Raw genomic sequence first — 21583 nt, forward strand, 5'->3', positions numbered from 1 at the left:
ACAAAGAGTCGGACACAACTGAGTGACTGAACTGACTGAACTGAATGACTGAAATATGGGCTTCCCAGGCGGTGTTAGTGGTAAAGAACTCACCGGCAAATGCAGGAGACATAAGAGACGTGGGTTCAATCCCTTGATGGGGAAGATCCCCTGGAGGAGGGCATGGCAACCCACTCTAGTATTCTTGCCTGGAGAATCCCATGGACAGAGGAGCCTGGTGGGCTACAGTCCACAGGGTCACAAAGAGTTGGACACAACTGAAGCGACTTAGCATGCACACATGATTGACATATGTACATTACCATGTGTAACACATAGGTAGCTAATGAAAAGTTGCCGTATAGTGCATGGAGCTCAGCCTGGTGCTATGTGACAACCTGAGGGGTGGAATGGGATGGGAGATGGAGGGTTCAGGAGGGCCAGGATATGTATATACCTGTGGCTGATTCATGTTGATGTACGGCAGAAATCAACAGAATATTGTAAAGCAATTATTCTTCAATTAAAAATAAATAAATACAAAAATACTGTATGACAAAAGAAATTCTAATCTTAGAATTTAAAGAAAAAGTAAATATGGAAACAAATAAGAAATTGGTAAAGAAAACTTTGACAAAGGTTTGAGCTGCCCCTTTAAAAACAATGTAAATTTTTCAAAATTTACTTATGCACTCCTTCCTACATTGATTGCCTAGTACACATAAGCCACAGGTCAAGGTGCTGACGAGACAGTAATGAAAAAGACAAACATGGATCTTACATTCCAAGGGGAAAGAACAAAACAGACAAAGGAAAAGGAACGGAGGCTGAGAAAAAAGGAGAGAGGGAGGGAGGAGATGCCAAAAAAAAAAAAACCAAAAAATGTATGTATATGTATCTCACATACTGGTCAGTAGTACACAGAAAATGTTGGGTAATGTGATAAGCAAATAGCTCCATGGGTCACAAATGCTTTCAGTAAGTATACTCAAGTTTCTATTTGAATGATAAAAAGCCAAGTGAAGATCAAGGGAAGAGTTCTCCAGGGTGAGGCAACGTCCTGTGCAAAAGTTCTGAAGCAGAAAGAAGCTAAACGGCGTTAAGGAACTGACAGTAGTCAGCGAGGCCAATATAAACACAACCAGCAGAGGGTCCAGCCTGGAGAGAGGTGGCTGGAGATGCAGGCATGGGTCACATCAGGTAGGGCAGTGTCTTTCAATCCTGCCTCCCTGTTAGAAGCACTGAGTAACTTTTGTAAAAATGCATACATCTGAGTCCCACATCAAACCAATTACTTCATATTCTCTAAAGGTGGGGGCTGGACACTGAAGTTTTTGAAGTTTCTTGGGTGGTTCCAATAGGCAGCTAAGGTTGAAAAGCATTGGTGGACGGGTCATAAACTAAGACTGCTGCTGCTGTTGCTAAGTCGCTTCAGTGGTGTCCAACTCTGTGTGACCCCATAGATGGCAGTCCACCAGGCTCCCCCACCCCTGGGATTCTCCAGGCAAGAACACTGGAATGGGTTGCCATTTCCTTCTCCAATGCATGAAAGCAAAAAGTGAAAGTGAAGTCACTCAGTCGTGTCTGACTCTTTGCGACCCCATGAATTGCAGCACGCCAGGCCTCCCTGTCCATCAACAACTCCCGGAGTTCACTCAGACTCACGTCCATCGAGTCAGTGATGCCATCCAGCCATCTCATCCTCTGTCTTCCCCTTCTCCTCTTGCCCCAAATCCCTCCCAGCATCCGAGTCCTTTCCAGTGAGTCAACTCTTCGCATGAGGTGGCCAAAGTACTGGAGTTTCAGCTTCAGCATCATTCCTTCCAAAGAAATCCCAGGGCTGGTCTCCTGCAGAATGGACTGGTTGGATCTCCCTGCAGTCCAAGAGACTCTCAAGAGTCTTCTCCAACACCACAGTAGCCACATGCAAAAGAATGAAACTGAACGCTATTTATACGAGGCATAAAAATTACTTAAAAATGGATTAAAGACTTGAATGTTTAAGACTTGAAACCATAAAACTCCTAGATGAAAATATAGGTGGTATGCTCCTTGACGTTGGTCTTGGTGATAATTTTTGGATTTGACACCAAAAGCAACAGCAATAAAAGCCAAAATAAACAATTGGGACAACATCAGACTAAAAAGAAAAAGTTTCCGCACAGCAAAGAAACCATGAACGCAATGAAAAGGCAAACTACTGAATGGAAAAAGATATTTGCAAATCATATAACTGATAAAGGTTAATATCTAAATAAGAACTCATATAACTCAATAGCAAAAAAAAAAAAATCTGATTAAAAGATGGGCAGAGGAATTGATCCCATGTTTTTCCAGAGAAGACATAGAAATAGACAACAGATACACGAAAAGGTGTAATCATTACTCATCATCAAGGAAATACAAATCAAAACCCCAGTGAGATATCATCTCATACCTATAAGAATGGCCATTATCAAAAACAAAACAAACAACAAGAAGAGATGACAAATGCTGGTGAGGAGGTGGAGAGAAGGGAACCACTGTGCACTGTTGGTGGGAATGCAGATTTTTGCAGCCTCTATGGAAAACAGTATGCAGGTTCATCAAAAAATAAAAACAGAGCTACCATACGATCTAGCAATCCCACTTCTGGCTATATATCCAAAGAAAATAAAAACAGAATATTGAGATATCTGCACTCCTATGTTCATTACAGCATTATTCACAATAGCCTAGAGTGTTCATTGACAAAACACTGATAAGAAATTATGGTTCACACACACATACAAGTATTATTCAGCCATAAAAAAGACGGAATTTTTCCCATCTGCAACAACATGGACAGACCTTGAGGGTGTTACCCTACATGAAGTAAGTCAGAAAGACAAAGCCAAATACGTTATGGTACCATTTACAAGTGAATCCCACGTTGACGTTTGGTAGAAACCAATACAATACTCTAAAGCAATTATCCTTAAATTAAAAATAAATAAACAAATAAAAGTCACAGTCATAGAAATGAAAATGGTTGTCAGGGACTGAGCTGCTGCTGCTGCTGCTGCTACTGCTGCTGCTGCTGCTAAGTCGCTGTCTAAGTCACAGACACATGTGCAACACCATAAGACGGCAGCCCACCAGGCTCCCCTGTCCCTGGGATTCTCCAGGCAAGAGCACTGGAGTGGGTTGCCATTTCCTTCTCCAACACATGAAAGTGAAAAATGAAAGTGAAGTCGCTCAATCGTGCCTGACTCTTAGCAACTCCATGGACTGTAGTCTACCAGGCTCCTCCGTCCATGGGATTTTGTAGGCAAGAGTACTGGAGTGGGTTGCCATCGCCTTCTCCGCAGGGACTGAGAGGTGAGGGAAATAAGAATGAATGAGTGAATGAGCGAAAGTTGCTCAGTTGTGTTTGACTCTTTGTGACTGAATAGACTGTAGCCTGCCAGGCTCCTCTGGCCTTGGAATTCTCCAGGCAAGAATATTGGAGTGGTTTACCATTTGCTTACTCCTGGGGATCTTCCTGACCCAGGGATTGAACCTGGGTCTTCTGCATTGTAGGTGGATTCTTTACCATCTGAGCCACCAGGAAAGCCAAGGGAAATAAGAAGAGGTTGGTAAAAGGGTACAGACTTTAAGGTATAAGATGAATTAGGATCTCAGGATATAATATAAAACATGGTGACTATAGTTGATAATCCTGTATTGTATAAGTGAAATCTGCTTTGACTGTAGAATATTAATGTGTGTGAGAGAGAGGAATAAGTATCAATTAACATTCAAACGACATAATTGATGGGTTCTTAAAAACTCTATAAAGTAAAATTTCATATGCCAAATGCATTTTCCAGCAAATTCTAAACACGAGTCCAGGGAGGGTGGGTTAGAGCTACTGATGATGTCCATAGCTAGAGTGGATCTTGTAAAAAGCAAATGATGTTAGACTGGCAATTGGGTGTGGGGTGCGTGGTAGATGAGGACAAAGCTAAACAGTGTTTCATGGCTAAAATACTAAATAACTCTTTTGATTGGTTTAATGTGTCCTTTTTGGAACCGTCTTCACAAAACTAAAACTGATGTCTCTGAATTGCTCCCCCACGGGAGATACTGCAAACACCTGTGACTATGTAGGACTTAGGGAAGACTTAAAAGATTCAGGGAGCATCACTCAGGATAAATGTGGAGTCTCCTGCTTGAAGCAGCACAGAAGAAGGTTTGCTAAGATTAAAGAAGCAGGCTGTGGAAGGCATCAGGGCAGCCCTGTCCACCTTCCTCACTACATGAGGGTATGGTGTGCACTGCTCCTCACCAGCACAGAGGCAGCAGCCAGCAGCTACCTAAATCTGGGGGAGCTCCAGGGAACCACAGGAAATGAACACAAAGCATCCCAGGAGCTGGGCTGGCCGAGGCCCATCTTCAGGTCATTAATCTCTCAACAGTAGTCAACAGACTATAAGACCAGGATTTTCCCAGCTTTTATCAGCTCAGATCCCAAGCTGCCTCAGCTCAGCACCCAGAGGCACTAGTTGAACTCTGTCTGTTAAAACCGCTTTTCTCTTTGCTGTCTCTCTTGTTCTGCCAAATGGTTTTAGTTGAAACACCTCAGAAAGCTGTTGCTTCTATAACTTTGGTTTGCAAACCAGCAATAAAATTCAATATATTTAGAAAGTGGTTGGATCCTGAATAACTGGAGTTTTTTCAATAAGGGGGAAACAGAAAAACAAAGCACTTAGGAATCATAAAAGGCAACTAGATGATAAAGCTGAGAAGTATGTATTTACTTTTTGTTTCCAAAAATAAAAATATGTTTATAAAACATATGCTTTCAAATTGGGGTGCTGGAGAAGACTCTTGAGAGTTTCTTGGACAACAAGGAAATCAAACCAGTCAATCCTAAAGGAAATCAACCCTGAATATTCAATCAAAGGACTGATGATGAAGCTGAAGGTCCAATATTTTGGCCACCTGACATGAAAAGCTGACTCACTGGAAAAGACCCTGATGCTGGGAAAGATTGAGGGCGGAGGAGAAGGGAGTGGCAGAGGATGAGATGGTTAGATATCATCACTGACTTATTGGACATGAGTTTGAGCAAACTCCGGGAGGTAGTAAAGGACAGGGAACACCTGTGTGCTGCAGTCCACGGGGTCTCAGACAATCGGACGTGACCTAGCGACTGAACAACAACAAAGGTACTTACAGAAATTTGTAACTGTCAAAATCAAATCAAAATCCTTCTTTCTTTTCTTTCTTGACATGTTTCCCATAAGAATATAAACATATAACTTCATTATTAATTCTGCTGAAGAAAAGTCGCTCAATTGTGTCTGACTTTTTGTGACCCATGGACTTCTCCAGGCCAGAATACTGGAGTGGGTAGCCTTTCCCTCCTCCAGGGGATCTTCCCAACCCAGGGATCAAACCCAGGTATCCCTCATTTTGGGCAGATTCTTTACCAGCTGAGCCACAAGGGAAGCCCATTAATCCTACTAACTTTTAGCAAATCCTTACTCTTACTAACTGCCGCTGCTGCGTCGCTTCAGTCATGTCCGACTGTGTGTGACCCCATAGACGGTAGCCCACCAGGCTCCCTCATCCCTGGGATTCTCCAGGCAAGAACACTGGAGTGGGTTGCCATGGCCTTCTCCACTCTTACTAACTAACCTTTAGCAAATCCTTACTCTAAACTCTTATTCCTTACTCTGTGGAATAGCTCCAAACTTAAGGACAGTGTGATGAAGTCCCAGTACTGCTGGTAAGAACAAACTGTTATGCTTGACCATCTCTATCAGTTAGGACATTTGTTCTAAATGCACTTTACAGTAATCTTAATTAGGGATCTTAGGGCAATCTTTAATGTTGATTGGGGGTCTTAGGGCAATCTTTAATCCTGAGGACCCTTAAAAGATTGCCCTAAGACTCCTAATCAGGATTAAAGATTGCCCTAAGACCCCTAATCAAGATTACTGTAAAGTAGACTTAGAACAAATGTCCTAACTGATAGAGACAGTCAAGCATAACAGTTTGTTCTTACCAACAGTACTGGGACTTCATCACACTGTGTCCTTAAGTTTGGAGCTATTCCACAGAGAATCCTCAAATTTGAAATTCTTTCCCTCTCAAGTTTATGGATCCTATGTTTTGGGATCACCAAGGATGGTAAATGAAATACCTTTCAGGCTGAAATTCCTTATTTGGTAGGATTCTCTGGTTACTTTTGTTTTCTTCCTTCGGCTAATGGATTTGGTTTTACTGTAATGTTTATTTTTATACACATGGCCAAAGGCCTCTTAGAGTGTTTTTATAAATCTAATAAATACCTCACGATAACTAAATTTGTTAAGACAACACAAAAGATGTTGTTCGTTACTTAAAATGTACACTGTTTCAATTAAATAAGGAGTTCAGTACATACTTTTAAAATTATAAAAGATTTGAATATCATGTTTGGATACTTTTGTTTAAAAAAATGAATGTAAAACTTCCGGCCTTTTAAATGGCAAATGTATGCAAATACAGTAAGATGAACCTTTATTAACATATATTGCACAGTTAAACTTTAAAATAATACACTTTGCTTTTATTTCCAATATTCTGGGAGGTGGGTCATAGATGTATGCTGTGGTGCTGTGATGTATGTCGGAGAGTGTTTTGCCTATGTTCTCCTCTAGGAGTTTTATAGTTTCTGGTCTTACGTTTAGATCTTTAATCCATTTTGAGTTATTTTTGTGTATGGTGTAGAAAGTGGTCTAGTTTCATTCTTTTACAAGTGGTTGACCAGATTTCCCAGCACCACTTGTTAAAGAGATTGTCTTTAATCCATTGTATATTCTTGCCTCCTTTGTCAAAGATAAGGTGTCCATATGTGCGTGGATTTATCTCTGGGCTTTCTATTTTATTCCATTGATCAATATTTCTGTCTTTGTGCCAGTACCATACTGTCTTGATAACTGTGGCTTTGTAGTAGAGCCTGAAGTCAGGTAGGTTGATTCCTCCAGTTCCATTCTTCTTTCTCAAGATCGCTTTGGCTATTCGAGGTTTTTTGTATTTCCATACAAATTGTGAAATTATTTGTTCTAGCTCTATGAAGAATACTGTTGGTAGCTTGATAGGGATTGCATTGAATCTATAAATTGCTTTGGGTAGTATACTCATTTTCACTATATTGATTCTTCCAATCCATGAACATGGTATATTTCTCCATCTATTAGTGTCCTCTTTGATTTCTTTCACCAGTGTTTTATAGTTTTCTATATATAGGTCTTTAGTTTCTTTAGGTAGATATATTCCTAAGTATTTTATTCTTTCCGTTGCAATGGTGAATGGAATTGTTTCCTTAATTTCTCTTTCTGTTTTCTCATTATTAGTGTATAGGAATGCAAGGGACTTCTGTGTGTTGATTTTATATCCTGCAACTTTACTATAGTCATTGATTAGTTCTAGTAATTTTCTGGTGGAATCTTTAGGGTTTTCTATGTAGAGGATCATGTCATCTGCAAATAGTGAGAGTTTTACTTCTTCTTTTCCAATTTGGATTCCTTTTATTTCTTTTTCTGCTCTGATTGCTCATCACAGCACTGTTTATAATAGCCAAGACATGGAAGCAACCTAGATGTCCATCAGCAGATGAATGGATAAGAAAGCTGTGGTACATATACACAATGGAGTATTACTCAGCCATTAAAAAGAATACATTTGAATCAGTTCTAATGAGGTGGATGAAACTGGAGCCTATTATACAGAGTGAAGTAAGCCAGAAGGAAAAACATAAATACAGTATACTAACGCATATATATGGAATTTAGAAAGATGGTAACAATAACCCGGTGTACGAGATAGCAAAAGAGACACTGATGTATAGAAGTCTTATGGACTCTGTGGGAGAGGGAGAGGGTGGGAAGATTTGGGAGAATGGCAATGAAACATGTAAAATATCATGTAGGAAACGAGTTGCCAGTCCAGGTTCGATGCACGATGCTGGATGCTTGGGGCTGGTGCACTGGGACGGCCCAGAGGGATGGTATGGGGAGGGAGGAGGGAGGAGGGTTCGGGATGGGGAACACATGTATACCTGTGGCGGATTCATTTTGATATTTGGCAAAACTAATACAATTATGTAAAGTTTAAAAATAAAATAAAATTAGAAAAAAAAATAATAATACACTTTGTATTTTTAGAATGTATAAGTTTAAAAGGTTATCAAGTTAAGCAAACAGCTTGACTTTTCAATATATAACTTTGTAGTTACGTGCTATCAGATAAACAATCCAATTAGTTCCAGCTGCAAACTTAACATAAATTACTGTAAGTGCCATTACACTCCGTTTTTTAGATGATTTCTCCATCAAAGTGAGAGTCTAAGATATGTTTTACAAAGTTTCAATTATAAAAATAATACACTCTTGAGATGGGCTTCTATTAGTTGAAAACAACCACTGATTTTTGGTAACTCCTCCATTCTATGGTTTTTAAAAAGCCAGAAAGTAGAAAAACAGACCCGTACTGAAAGAGAAACTGATTCACGAGGACACCACCATTCTACAGCAAACCCACCTAACATGAAGGAAAGCATCCCAAATAAAAACAGGTGGTACTCTTAGGGCCGCAACCCAGCGCCCTCCCATCTCAGAGTGAGCCTCACTGTCTGCTACTTTTGTTTTTAAAGATGTACAATCTGGTAGTCAAGAAAATGACTTGAAAATTAATAAGCTAGTTCCCGTTGTATAAGCTTTGCTTGAGGTATAAACTCTGGCACTTAACCTTTCTCATCCTTAATTTTGAAAGTCAGGAAATTCCACTTTACTGGCCTATTTTAGAGTAATTATAAATTTTAGTAAATGAAACGCTTCAAAGAGGTTGCAAAAAGAGATTATTACATTGTCACAAAACGTTATTCTTTAAAAACATAGAAAACATGTGGAAAATTGTAATTCTAGAATGGAAATGGATTTGTCTCAAAATCGCCTCCTGCCTTAAGGTGTAAGAATTAATTAGCTCTCAGAAATCAGAAGCTGATCTAAGTAATTCTATTGCTATTCTGCATTAGAGAACACTATACATGGAGAAGCTCTTAACTGTTTTTGGTGGGGAGAATGACAACAATGTTTGAATAATCACCTCTATCCCTCACATATGTAAAAACAAAAGTCATTCTACTTAAAAATATTTTTAAATTTCCCAAGTTCCTAAAGGAAATCAACCCTGAATATTCATTGGAATGATTGATACTGAAGCTGAAGCGTCAATGCTTTGGCCACCTAATGTGAAGAGCTGAACTGGAAAAGACCCTGATGCTGGGAAAGACTGACAGCAGAAGGAGAAGGGCATGACAGAGGATGAGATGGTTGGATGGCATCACCAACTAAATGAACACGAGTTTGAGCAAACTCCGGGAGATGGTGGAGGACAGGGAAGCCTGGCGTGCTGCAGTCCATAGAGTCGTAAACAGTCAGACACGACTAAGCAACTGAACAAGAACAAGCCTCTAAGACGGTGCATTAGTCGCTTCAGTCGTGTCCGACTCTGTGATCCCGTAGACGGCAGCCCACCAGGCTCCCCCGTCCCTGGGATTCTCCAGGCAAGAACACTGGAGTGGTTTGCCATTTCCTTCTCCAATGCATGAAAGTGAAAAGTGAAAGTGAAGTCGCTCAGTCGTGTCTGACTCTTCGTGACCCCATGGACTGCAGCCCACCAGGCTCCTCCATCCATGGGATTTTCCAGGCAAGAGTACTGGAGTGGGTTGCCATTGCCTTCTCCGAAGATGGTGCATATTCAACTGCATATCTTCATGCCAAGCACTATGCTATGGTCTAACCCACTGGGTTCTCCATCCTGTTAGATCCACTCTATTTTATAAACATCCCCATTTTATAAACAACACTTTGTAATTTTTGCTTTATAGCCTTGAAAAAAACCCATAAGTAATATAATATACCTGTACACATAATTTCAAATAAAAATTCAGGGTAATGCCTACATTTTAGTACAGGGGAAATAACCTGTTAAAAAGTAATACACACTTCAACAAATACATGGGCACTACTACACCAAAGAATATCATGAAGTTGGATGCCTGCAGTACATACTGAATCACTATGAATATGAAAACTATATGGACTGAAAGAGGTACTACATTTGTAACTCAAATACCACCCATGGCAATGTTCTCAGTGGTGTGATCTTCCATTATGGTCACTGTAATAGGCAGAATAACGCCCCCCAAAGATATCTGTGTCCTAATTCCCAGAACCTGTGAGTATGTAACCTTATATGGCAAAAGGAACTATGCAGACAAGATTCACTTAATGACCTTGAGATGGGGAGATTATTATGGGTTACCCCTGTGGGCCCAACTTTATAATCTGACTCCATAAAGTGGGAAGATGTTTCCCAGCTGTGGTCAGAGAGAGAGAGATGGCGGTATGAAAGAGAAAGATCCAGTACTATCCTGCTGCTTCTAAAATATGAACGGTTACGTGCAAGAACTGGAGAGAGGTCAGCCTAGAAGCTGAAAGAGACATGAGTGAATTCCTCCTTAACCTGGGGATAGGGGAAATCCTTATGACTCAAAATCTAGATGCAATAAAATAACAATAAATTTAATTACAAAACATTTAAAATGTACAAGGCAAAGCTAACTTATCCATAAATGAAATCAAAGTATAACTCACAGACTGAGAGAGAAATATATGCAGATAGACCACAGATAAAAAGCAGATATGCCTAATATTAGACACAAAAATAAGGGGAAAAAGATCAAAAACCTAGTAGAAAAATGGGCAAAAGAAATGAACGGATAATTTGCTAAGGAGAGATATAATAATGGCTCTTAAAAATAGGAAAGATTTTCAATTTTTCTCCTAATATAAAAAAATGCAAATTAAAACTACTCATTAGATAGCATTTCTAACTATCAAATTGGCAAAATTTGAAGAGCTTGGCAGCCCTCTCTGTTGGCACTGTTGGTAGGAACACAAAATGGTATATCCTTACAGAGGAAAATTTGGCAATATCTAACAAAACCACCAGCTTCCCAGGTGGTATGAGTGGTAAAGAACCCGCTTGCCAGCACAGGAGACATAAGAGACATGGGTTTGACAGCCGGGCTGGGAAGATCCCCTGGAGGAGGGTGTGGCAACCCACCCCAGTATTCTCGCCTGGATAACGCCATGGACAGTGGAGCCTGGCGGGCCACAGTCCACAGGGTCGTAAAGAGTCGGACACGACTGATGCAATTTAACAAGCACACACACCACAAAACCACACATGTATTTACCTATTGACCTAACAACTTCACTTCTAGGAATTAATCCTGAAGATACACTTCCAACAATATGAAACTACATATGCACAAGGTTATTCATTGCAGCTTAGTTTGTAATTACAAAATACTGGAAACAGCCCAATTGTCCAGATACAGGAGACAGGGTGAGTAAACTCGGGTATTACCACATGATGGAATAACACACAGCTATGAAAAAATGAGGGAGAGCTCTATGAAAAGACAACTACCCTTAGTTTATAATTTCTATTTGAAAATTCAGAGGATGTAGAATTTGTATGATGATATACATTTTTATAATAAATTTTATAATAAAATAAATTTGAAGAATTGAGTTCAAGTAAATTCTTAGCCTTATGAAGGTTATTCTTGAGGGAAAAAGAAAAAATACTCAGGAGACAGAAAGAATGACAGATTGTAGCAAAGTAAATATAGAAAACAAAATGATCTACAGAATCATACAGAAAGCCAGCTCCAAGGTTGAGTATCAACCACTTAAATTAATACAGAGTCTTGGAATCTTCATGAAAAAAGTGCAAATGCCAGACAAAGACAAGAGGCAAGGAAATAAATCCAAGACACAGGGCAGTAAAAACAGATGAGAGAGAATAAAAGTTAAGATATGTCTACTCTGTATTTGGATAAACAGGAAAGAGAGATTGTAAATTAGACTGAAGATGAAGAAAAGGATTTGGTTTGAGTTTAGAATAAAAAGAAAAACTTGAGGGTCAAAAATGATCCTAAGACTTCAATATGTTTTAGACAGTGATTTTAGACAGTTCACTATAAGTCTCCTAAACTTATTTGACCTTAATTTTTGATTGGAGTTGACTTGGCTTTTAATCCAACTAATACTTAAAAAGAAAAATAAGAGATTACAGATCTGGTGCTATTTACATTGGTGTGAAAAGACATCTGGAAGCATGCCCTTATCTGGTTGTGAAAGAAAAGAATAATAACCTGTATTTCTTCAATACTATGAAATCACTGGCTTCAACACTAAAAAAAGAATAACCAGTTAAAAGAATCTGACCTAACACTTGAGCCAAATGATTTAAGATTTTTATAGCCTATTATAAAACTTATTTTATGTACTGCCACAAATCTGTGTTAAAGCTCTGTTTTTCTTTTTCTTCATATGAAATCCAGTTCTAAAAATAGTCAAGTCTAAAAATAAGGCAAAACCTACAGATTAAGCGTAGCTTTATACATGTACAATTAACAGGGAAATCTCTATATCTTCTAGGAAAATGGATGCTGAGTTACTTATTCCCACTAAATTCTCTATGTTGGGTCAAACTTCTGAAAATTTTGCATTAATATGGGCTACATCATTATAAAACCAAAATCTAACCTTGAATTCTATTAAATTAATTCCTCTGTTCCAAATAAATCAATAAACACTACTAATAAATATGAAACTGTAAGCAGAGTCATATTTAATCTCAAGAGCTTGTTTTCTATCATGAGACCAATTGATTAACAGTTTACAAAACTTGCCAGTGTCAATATAGGGCCTGATATATACACTCTGATTCAGTTCATGGAAAGGAGCCATATGGAGAGACAGACATACAAAATCACCTACAGAACATGTTGTCAATATTATATTTCTTCATATCTTTCTAAACCAATTTTTTCTCCCAGTCATTGCTCTAAAGATTAATGAGCAGAAGAGCAAAGTTGGAAAAGGGATTTTCAGAATATATGATGTTTCTTTATCTCGGCACCAGTTTTCCCAATCCTTGCAGGCCATCTACAATGTAGACAGTGTACATGCTGAGGTTGGGCAAAATATTTTTATGGGAATCTTATGTGCCTTTTGAATATCATCACCCCCCTTATTTTTCAGATAGAAGATTAGGCTCAGAGGTTAAAGCGTCTGCCTGCAGTGCAGGAGACCTGGGTTCGATCCCTGGGTTGGGAAGACCCCCTGGAGAAGGAAATGGCAACCCACTCCAGTACTGTTGCCTGGCGAATTCCATGGATGGAGGAGCCTGGTGGGCTATAGTCCACGGGGTCGCAAAGCGTCGGACACGACTGAGCGACTTCACTCACTCACTCACTCACTCAAGATATGACTAAATGACCTTATCTCATGGCAGGAACTAGAAAAGACTGACTTCATATCTCAGAGGAGTATCAGGTAATAGAATGGTCTGCCATCAACGTTAATAGTATAATTTTCTTACCTTTCTTCATCAATCAACAAATTCAACAGGAAAGTTAAAAAAAATTAAAAGAAATCTTTCGTGAACTTACTGGCACTCTCCAAAAATACATAAGAAAATCTGTTCTCGGCCTCTTAAACTAATTCTTTCTCGCATAAGGGTAACTTTCTCAACAGCAAGATTCTTTAGATAGTTTTTCAGTAGTTGAGAGATCTATATTGACAAATACACATGTACTCCCTTGTTTGGTTCTTCTTTTAACAGAGAGTAGGATGGGGTTACTGTGACCTTCACAGTTCAAGCACACGCTCATAGGGTAATCTGTCACTACACTGTACAAATCACCATAAACTGACTATAGAAATCTGATACAGAATCGGTACTGTCCGGAATAAACAGATGAGGCAAAAATTCTTTCCAGCTTTCATTAGAATGGGAGTTTTTACTTTAACGTAAGAAAAAGAATAATGTGTACAATTTTAGCAATAATACTACTAATAAATGGGGGTGAGGTCAAAGAGAAAAGACATATTATCTTCACAAAAGGTCTTTTCTGTATGATGTCAAAGCAATGGCAGCTGGGAAGGTAAATTATGCTTGTATTTATCCTAGACTTATAAATAGAATATAAAATGTTTATAATAAAATTTAACTTGTTTTATAAATATATTGATGATTTAGGCTTTTTTCCTCCCCATCATTTGGTAGAAAAGTATTTTCATTTGAAACTAGGTTGGTGAAAAGTGAAAGTGTTATTTACTCAGTTGTGTCCAACTCTTAGCAGCCCCATGGACTGTAGCCTGCCGGTTTCCTCTGTCCATGGAATTTTCCAGACAAGAATACTGGAGTGGGTTGCCATTCCCTTCTCCAGGGGATCTTGCCAACGCAGGAATCACACTCAGGTCTCCTGCACTGCAGGCAGATTATGATAAAATGCCATTCTCAGATCACTTCTAATGAACTTTCATATTGAGCTAACCATCAAGAGGAGTGATTTTCTAAGAAGGCAAGGTATTCATCTCATCTTCCATGAATTAAGCAAAAAAAAAAAAAAAAAAGTACTCCCCCTCACCATACAGACAGACATATAAACCAGTGGAGTAGAATAGGGAGTCCAGAAATTTACAGCACACATACGGTCACTTGATTTTTTTATAAGAATGACAAGACTATCCTATAGGGGAAAAGACAGTCTTTTCAACAAATCATGCTGGGAAAACTGTATATCCAAGTTACTGTGAACTATACTGAGTGTACACATGCATGTAAAAACAGACCGTGGTATTTCGGGGACATCAGATATCCTAGAATACACTTTCAAAAATTCCAAATAATTATAATTGCATTCCAGTTTGATAGCTGTTTCAGTTATTTATCAACTTCAAAACTAACAGGTCCAACTTAAATAAGGATATCCATAAATTCTACTGATGGTCCGAAAGCATACGTTTACAGTCCAAGTACTAAAAATGAACAGCATACCTGATACAGCATGATAGGTTCTATATTGTATCCCAAGGTGTCTGCAAAGTTCTTAGCGATGACTGTTTTTCCACAACCCTACAAATGGACACAATCATTTAAGGGATAAGTCAAAACAACCCAAAGTCAGGAAACAGAAGTTTGCAGCACGGCTGCCAGTCTTACTTTTCCTCCAATTAAGCATATGTCCTTAACCATGTGAGACTGCATCATTTCAGCAAGTAGTTGTTTATGGCTCAAGGTTTGTATAAAACGGTCCGATGTACAAGGCTGACTTAATGGCCTAGTCCCAGCTGGTACCTACAATTAAAAAGAGGTAAATGTAATATGCATATTTTTCTAAAAATATTAGTAAATGAAAGCATACAACTGCCATTTAAAATTTCAAATAATTTCCTGCTCAATTCAATTATATAGTGTTTTAGATATTTCAGGAGAGTAGCAATTTTCTCAAGCACAGATCTGATGATCATTTTCATCAAACTTCCAAGTCAATAATCCCTCTAAAATTAAAGCCCATGCTGTCAGACATTTTCATGAGAATCAAGTAATTTTCATGCTATTTATAACTCATAATAACAATGCACTGCTTGAGAATGAAGGTTTTTGCTCAAATTTCAGTTATAAGGACAGAATTTAAAATCAGCCAACTGGGATTCTCCAAAATCACCAAAGATCTCCTGATTTCTAAACTATCCACAAATCTTTTCCCATTTTTATTTTTAGTTTACCACTCACAGGCAGCTATTCTTAAAACCTCCTCCCGTCCTTCACACCTACTTGGTTTTATTTCCTATCTCCTCCTTATTAAAGTGTTAGTACACTGCAGGCACTCAGCAGATTCCAAAACAGAGCCCAGCTCATGGTAGACATATTCAATATTTTGTTTGATGACTGAATAAATACAATTACATGAATAAGTATTGGGTTGGCCAAAAAGTTTGCTCAGGTTTTTCTGTACCATCTTATGGAAAAACCTGGATAAACTTTTTGGCCAACCTAATATTATTACTATTACATTAAAACAAACAAAAAAGTCTATCATGAAAATTCACTCTGTCCTAACATAAGAAGGCAAGCGTTTACTCTTTCCTACATTCACTTACAATTTCATTAAGTCAGTATTTTTCAAGCTGTGTATTCTAGTGTCAGCTTCCTATCACCTCTTGGGATTCGCAGGACCCTCAAAGAAAGGGTTAGAAAAAAGCAGGCAGAGAAAGCAGATGGAGCTCTGTGACCAAATACCATTCCCTCCTCTAAAAACTGTTCACCTACAATAGCTCCCCTTTCAACCGCTTCCTATAGCTGACAGATATTTTATTTGAAAAGGGTAATCCTTAGTTCTGGGATTCCCTGTACCTAAGACAGTAAAGAATCCATTTGCAATCCAGGAGACCCGGGTTCGATCCCTAGGTCAGGAAGATCCCCTGGAGAAGGGCATGGCTACCCACTCCAGTATTCTTGCCTGGAGAATTACAGGGACAGAGGAGCCGTGTGGGCTACAGTCCTTGGGGTCTCAATCCTCAGCTGTGAAATCTTTGAAAACATATTTTCAAACTATTTCTTATCAAGGACTTAGAACACAAAATGCTTTCATTAATAAACACTGTATTTGATTTCCCAGAGGCTGACTGGTTTTTGATGAAAAGCTATCCCTATGTTTCTCCTAAATTTTTCCAGTTTACAAATTTTTTTACAGCGTTTACGACTGGATACATAAATACACAGATACAGATATATATATGTGACACTATAGAACCAAAGACTTATGAACAGATTATAAATTCAATTTAGGTTAAAAAAAAATGTCCAGTACTAACCAGAACCTGTGTGGTTAATACAGGCAATCTTAGAAAGTACAAACCTTGATTCATTCATTACCTTGATGGTCACCTCTTTTTCTGCAATCCGGATGGTCACAGAAGCTTGGAAGACATTGTTTTCGGTCGTCCTTTCCACTCTCACAATCTTCTCAGGAAGCACAGATCTTCTTGAATCCTCGAGTGCAAAGCGCTATAAAATGACCAGAAAAACATATAATTTACTTTTTATTTTAGTATTAATGTTGGATATCTGGAAATGTCCATCTTAATTAAAACTAAAAGTCATTCAGTGTTATAAAAATAAAGGCAAAAAAATTAATGAGAATATTTTCCCCCTATTTTTGCAGATACCATTCATTCTACTTAAGCCAATTACTAAAGATGACCTGAAAATAGTCCCTGAGGCTGCTGCTGCTGCTAAGTCACTTCAGTCGTGTCCGACTCTGTGCAACCCCATAGATGACAGCCCACCAGGCTCCCCCGTCCCTGGGATTCTCCAGGCAAGAACACTGGAGTGGGTTGCCATTTCCTTCTCCAATGCATGAAAGTGAAAAGTGAAAGTGAAGTCGCTCAGTCATGTCCGACTCTAGCGACCCCATGGACTGCAGCCTACCAGGCTCCTCCGTCCATGGGATTTTCAGGCAAGAGTACTGGAGTGGGGTGCCACTGCCTTCTCCGGAAAATAGTCCCTAAAATTTACTAAATACCAAGGAATAGAATGATCTGACAGAAGTTTTCAGTCTACAATTCCTGATAATCAAAGGTTCCAGCTTCCTAGAAAAGGATGATTTAACTCTTGAAAACATGCTTAAAGTAAATTATAACAAGGGCTGTATCAGTTGATTTCTTAAATCAACAGAAGTTAACAGCTGCCTGAAATTGAGAAAAATAGAACCTCCTGGACACCATCCTGCTGACTGCCTGTATGGTTAGTTTAACTGGGTATGATAAAGTATAACAATCAATCTTCTATGGTATCTGATATACTGCCTTCCACAACACAGGTTCTCAATCTTGCCAGACTGGACCTAAAACGCCCGGACCACTGATTCTTTTTCCATGTAGGCCAGTGATCAAGGTTCTAACACTAGGTTAAACTCTCTAATCCCAGCTGATTATATAAAAAACGCATACAGAACACAAGTAAGTATATGAAACATGAGGATACTAATTAAGAATTAATTAAATCCTATGCCCATTTAACAGCAGCATGTTCAATATGAAAGGCTTAACTCATTTTTAGCATTAAACAGGCAGAAATTATTCCCCACAAATCCTACAATACTTACAGAACACGATCACTATAGCAAAAGAGTTGAAACCCAATGAAAGAACAGATCACTGCCTATTCAACAGAATGATTCAATTCTAGAAAATAGAGTCTGGGGAAGAAAATTATCTTCAGTTTCAACATTTTAAACACAACAGCCCAGTTCACGTCCTCATTTCAATGTCTTAAGTACCCAAGACAATCATTCCTTTCTCCATCCTAAGAAAAACTGTTTATTTGTGCAACCACAGAAAACATAAGTTTTATACTTTACACAATTTATATATGCAAATTCCCCTGGTGTCACACAGTTTGATAGGAAGAGCTTCCATGTTGTAGACAATTAACAATCATTGACTCCTTAATTTCATCAAAAAGAGAAAAAGAAAAAGTTACATTGTATTTTAAGGAAGTTTAATAGAAAAGGAGTAAAGCCTTAGCCAAGTAATTACATTCATTAGAATCTGGAACTCAGACTCATAAAATTCTAAAACAATACATTTATGAGCTTAAAGCCATGCTTTTATTCCAGCCATAGTAATGACAGTTTTAACTTGACATAGGGTTGATGTCAGAGCATTTATATTCCAGAAAGGAACTAATGCCTTGAACACTTGCTATACTTGTTACATCCTCATAAATAATGCAAACTAAAATATTTCAGTAGAATAAAAATAGTAGGCTAGAATACACTAAAATAGTTCAAGAACTGAAGTTGCAAGGTGCGTTACCATTTGCTGGCATAGGAAATTTAAAGATTGTTGATCAAAAAGGAAATAGAGGAATAAAATAGATATATAATTCTTCACAAAATTAAGGCAAGAAAAGACAATCACTTTTTCTCCTCTTACATAAGTAACAAAATTCCCCTTTTTCCATTTTTTTTTAAATTCTACAATCAGATTTGAAATTATTTCTGTTTGTAATATGGACTCTCAATCAGTATTCTATGTTCCCCTTTAATTATAAAGGTCCAGATAAAGGCCAAACAAAATGAAGCAACACTGACTATCTTCTTTAGAAAACTCAACTCTTTAAAGGCATTGTATAACTTTATAGAATTTGTATGACTAATTCTGAAATTAGAGACCAGAAACACATCAAACTGATACCTTTGTAAAAATGAAGACCTTCGTTCATAACAGACTTATCTAGACACTTATCAATACCCTCTCTTGCTTGTGTCACAAAAGCTTATATTGCTTCATTTTATCAGAACTGATATTTTCTTCTATTCCATGTACCCTTGTTCCCACGGCACTGAACTTTGTGCTGATGTGCAGCTGGGAGCTCACCTGTAAATACAGGCTTTTTTTCTCTTGACGGATGCCAAGGTAGCACAGATGTTAATTAAACCAAAGGTGAGTTCTAGGACTTCTCTGGTGGCCCAGTGGGTAAGAAACTGCCTGCCATTCCAGAGGTCACGGGTTCGGCCCCTGGTCTGGGAAGATTCCACATGCTGCGGAGCAACTAAGCCTGTGCACCACGACTGCTGACGTTCTAGTGCGCTAAGGCTCTCACGCACCCGAGAGCTTGTGCTGGGCAACGAGAGAAGCCGCCACAGTGAGAAGCCCACGCACTGCAACCAGAGAGCAGCCCCTGCTCGCCACAACTAGAGGAGCCTGAGCAGAAACAAGAGGACCCAGCGCAGCCAAAGAGAAAAAAAAAAACTCTCTGAATCTTAGAGTGAACTATACAGTCAAACTGGTAGTTTCCCGACTCCCTGAGCCTATGAATTAATTTCCCCATTTCCAAATGGTTCTCCATTATCTTTTTAACCTCCTTCTATTTCCCCCTCTCTCCCACCCCCACTCCCTCACCCCTTCTCACACACACAGAAAACCCCTTTCTTTCACCAGTGGCTGCTATTTCACACTCTCAGGCCTGCGTCTCTCTCTTCTGTCTCCTCCACTTTCCTTTGTCTCTTTATTGACCATTGTTTTCCCTTGCTTCTTCTTGTTTTTCCTTAAGATTCTGCTAATAACTATACATTCTAGCATTTATGAGGATACAGCTTTTTGTTATTTTTATTTTGCTATTATTATTATTGACATCACCAATCAATGAAAACACTACTTCTTGGACTAGCTGATATACAAAATAAAATCCCACTTAAGTAATTAGAATCTACTGTTCCACTCTTCTGAGCCCCTCTCACTAATACTAGCTGCAGAGAGTACTTCCATATTCCCAAAGACCCTGTGTATGTTCTGGGATAAGGCAGAATAAATACCGTTCAAGTATCTCTTGTTTTTTTGGCCGCACAGTGCAGCATGTGGGTATCTTACTTCCATGCACTGGGGGTGTGAAGCCCTAACCCCTGGACCATTAAGGACGTCCCCAGATACTATTCCATATGTCAAATCCTGGGGCGTGTACACGTGACCACAACTGCCAAGTGTTCACGTTCTACCTGCTTCTTAGAAATCTATATGCCTTGAGTCAAACTGTGTAAGAAAAACAAAAACGTCCTTCATAAAAGGGAATTATTTGGGGTGAGTCAATGACTCTACCAATAATTAGCTTAGAGTGGCCAAGACCTGAGATAATGTTAGTGTGAAAATAAATAATGATAGTAAATTATAACCCACTGAATGAAATAGGGATCCATAAGTCCATACTGATATAAATGAATAAATAAGTATGTCATGGAGAAGAAAAGCTCTTCCTTAGTGTAGAGTGCCTGCTAATAAATGCAGAAGGAATATTTACTCCCCATTACTGTCAAGCCAGCACCTGCACGTCTGGAAAAGAGGAGAAGAAAAGACACAGGAAAGAAAGAAAGAAGGAGACACAAAAGTAGGAAAAAAGGGTAAGAGAGAGATGAGAAGGGAAAAGAAGGCACAGGAAGAGAACACGGGAAAGGTAAGAAAGAAAGTGAAGCAGACACTTACTTTTAAAACCCCTTGCACAGCCATCTTTCCTTCATGGCCCAGTAACACAGTGTACGGGTAAAGCCACTGGAGCGCGTGTTGGATTGACATCATAGGAAAGGAGTCCTATTTGGGAGGGAAAACACATGGGAATGAAGGACATCTACAACCATCACAAAAAGTGTAGCTGAAACATACATGTGACATTGAAATTGCATCATAAACGATAGCCAGCAAGTGTCTCACATTCTCAAGAAGTCCACAAAAGCAAATATCCATAGTTTCCTCTTCTCTCCCTGGCCTGCACCCTTTCCCTGGTAAACTCGCCCACTCTCATCTTTCAGCTACTGACGGTGTGTCTCCATCCCTACTCTTGACAAGTCTCTTCAGCTCTAGATCTAAGCTCCCAACTGTCTGTGAGATGTGACTCTATGGGTGTCCCACAGACTCCCATTCAGCATGTCCAAAGATTATGTGTTTGGCACATTTCTCTACCCCACTCATCCCAAAGTACCTTCTCTTTTCCCCTTACTCCTAACCTTGGTGGACCTCATCCACATACTCCTGGCTTCACTGTTACAACTACAAAGTTACAAAGTGTTCATGCTCAGTCACTTCAGTTGTGTCCAACTCTTTGCAACCACAAGGACTGTAGCCCACCATGTTCCTCTGTCCATGCAATTCTCCAGGCGGAAATACTGGAGTGGGTTTGCCATTCCCTTCTC

General features: G+C 39.0%; 1 protein-coding gene across 10 annotated transcripts in view; it reads right to left on the reverse strand.

The window, feature by feature from the left end:
* The window catches only part of VWA8 (von Willebrand factor A domain containing 8), a 416362-nt gene that overhangs the window by 325001 nt on the left and 69778 nt on the right, over positions 1-21583 (reverse strand). For all 10 annotated transcript variants that reach the window (XR_009496658.1, XM_059892187.1, XM_025000014.2 and 7 more), the window contains exons 9-12: positions 20880-20984; positions 16774-16905; positions 15058-15192; positions 14893-14970 (exon numbers count right to left, since the gene is read on the reverse strand). Coding sequence is in view for 9 of the 10 variants with exons in the window: in XM_059892187.1 (XP_059748170.1) it covers positions 14893-14970; positions 15058-15192; positions 16774-16905; positions 20880-20984 (450 nt within the window). In the remaining variant the exon portion in view is untranslated. The remainder of the gene's footprint in view (positions 1-14892; positions 14971-15057; positions 15193-16773; positions 16906-20879; positions 20985-21583) is intronic.

The sequence above is a fragment of the Bos taurus genome, chromosome 12, assembly GCF_002263795.3.
Source record: "Bos taurus isolate L1 Dominette 01449 registration number 42190680 breed Hereford chromosome 12, ARS-UCD2.0, whole genome shotgun sequence".
Classification (NCBI taxonomy): domain Eukaryota; kingdom Metazoa; phylum Chordata; class Mammalia; order Artiodactyla; family Bovidae; genus Bos; species Bos taurus.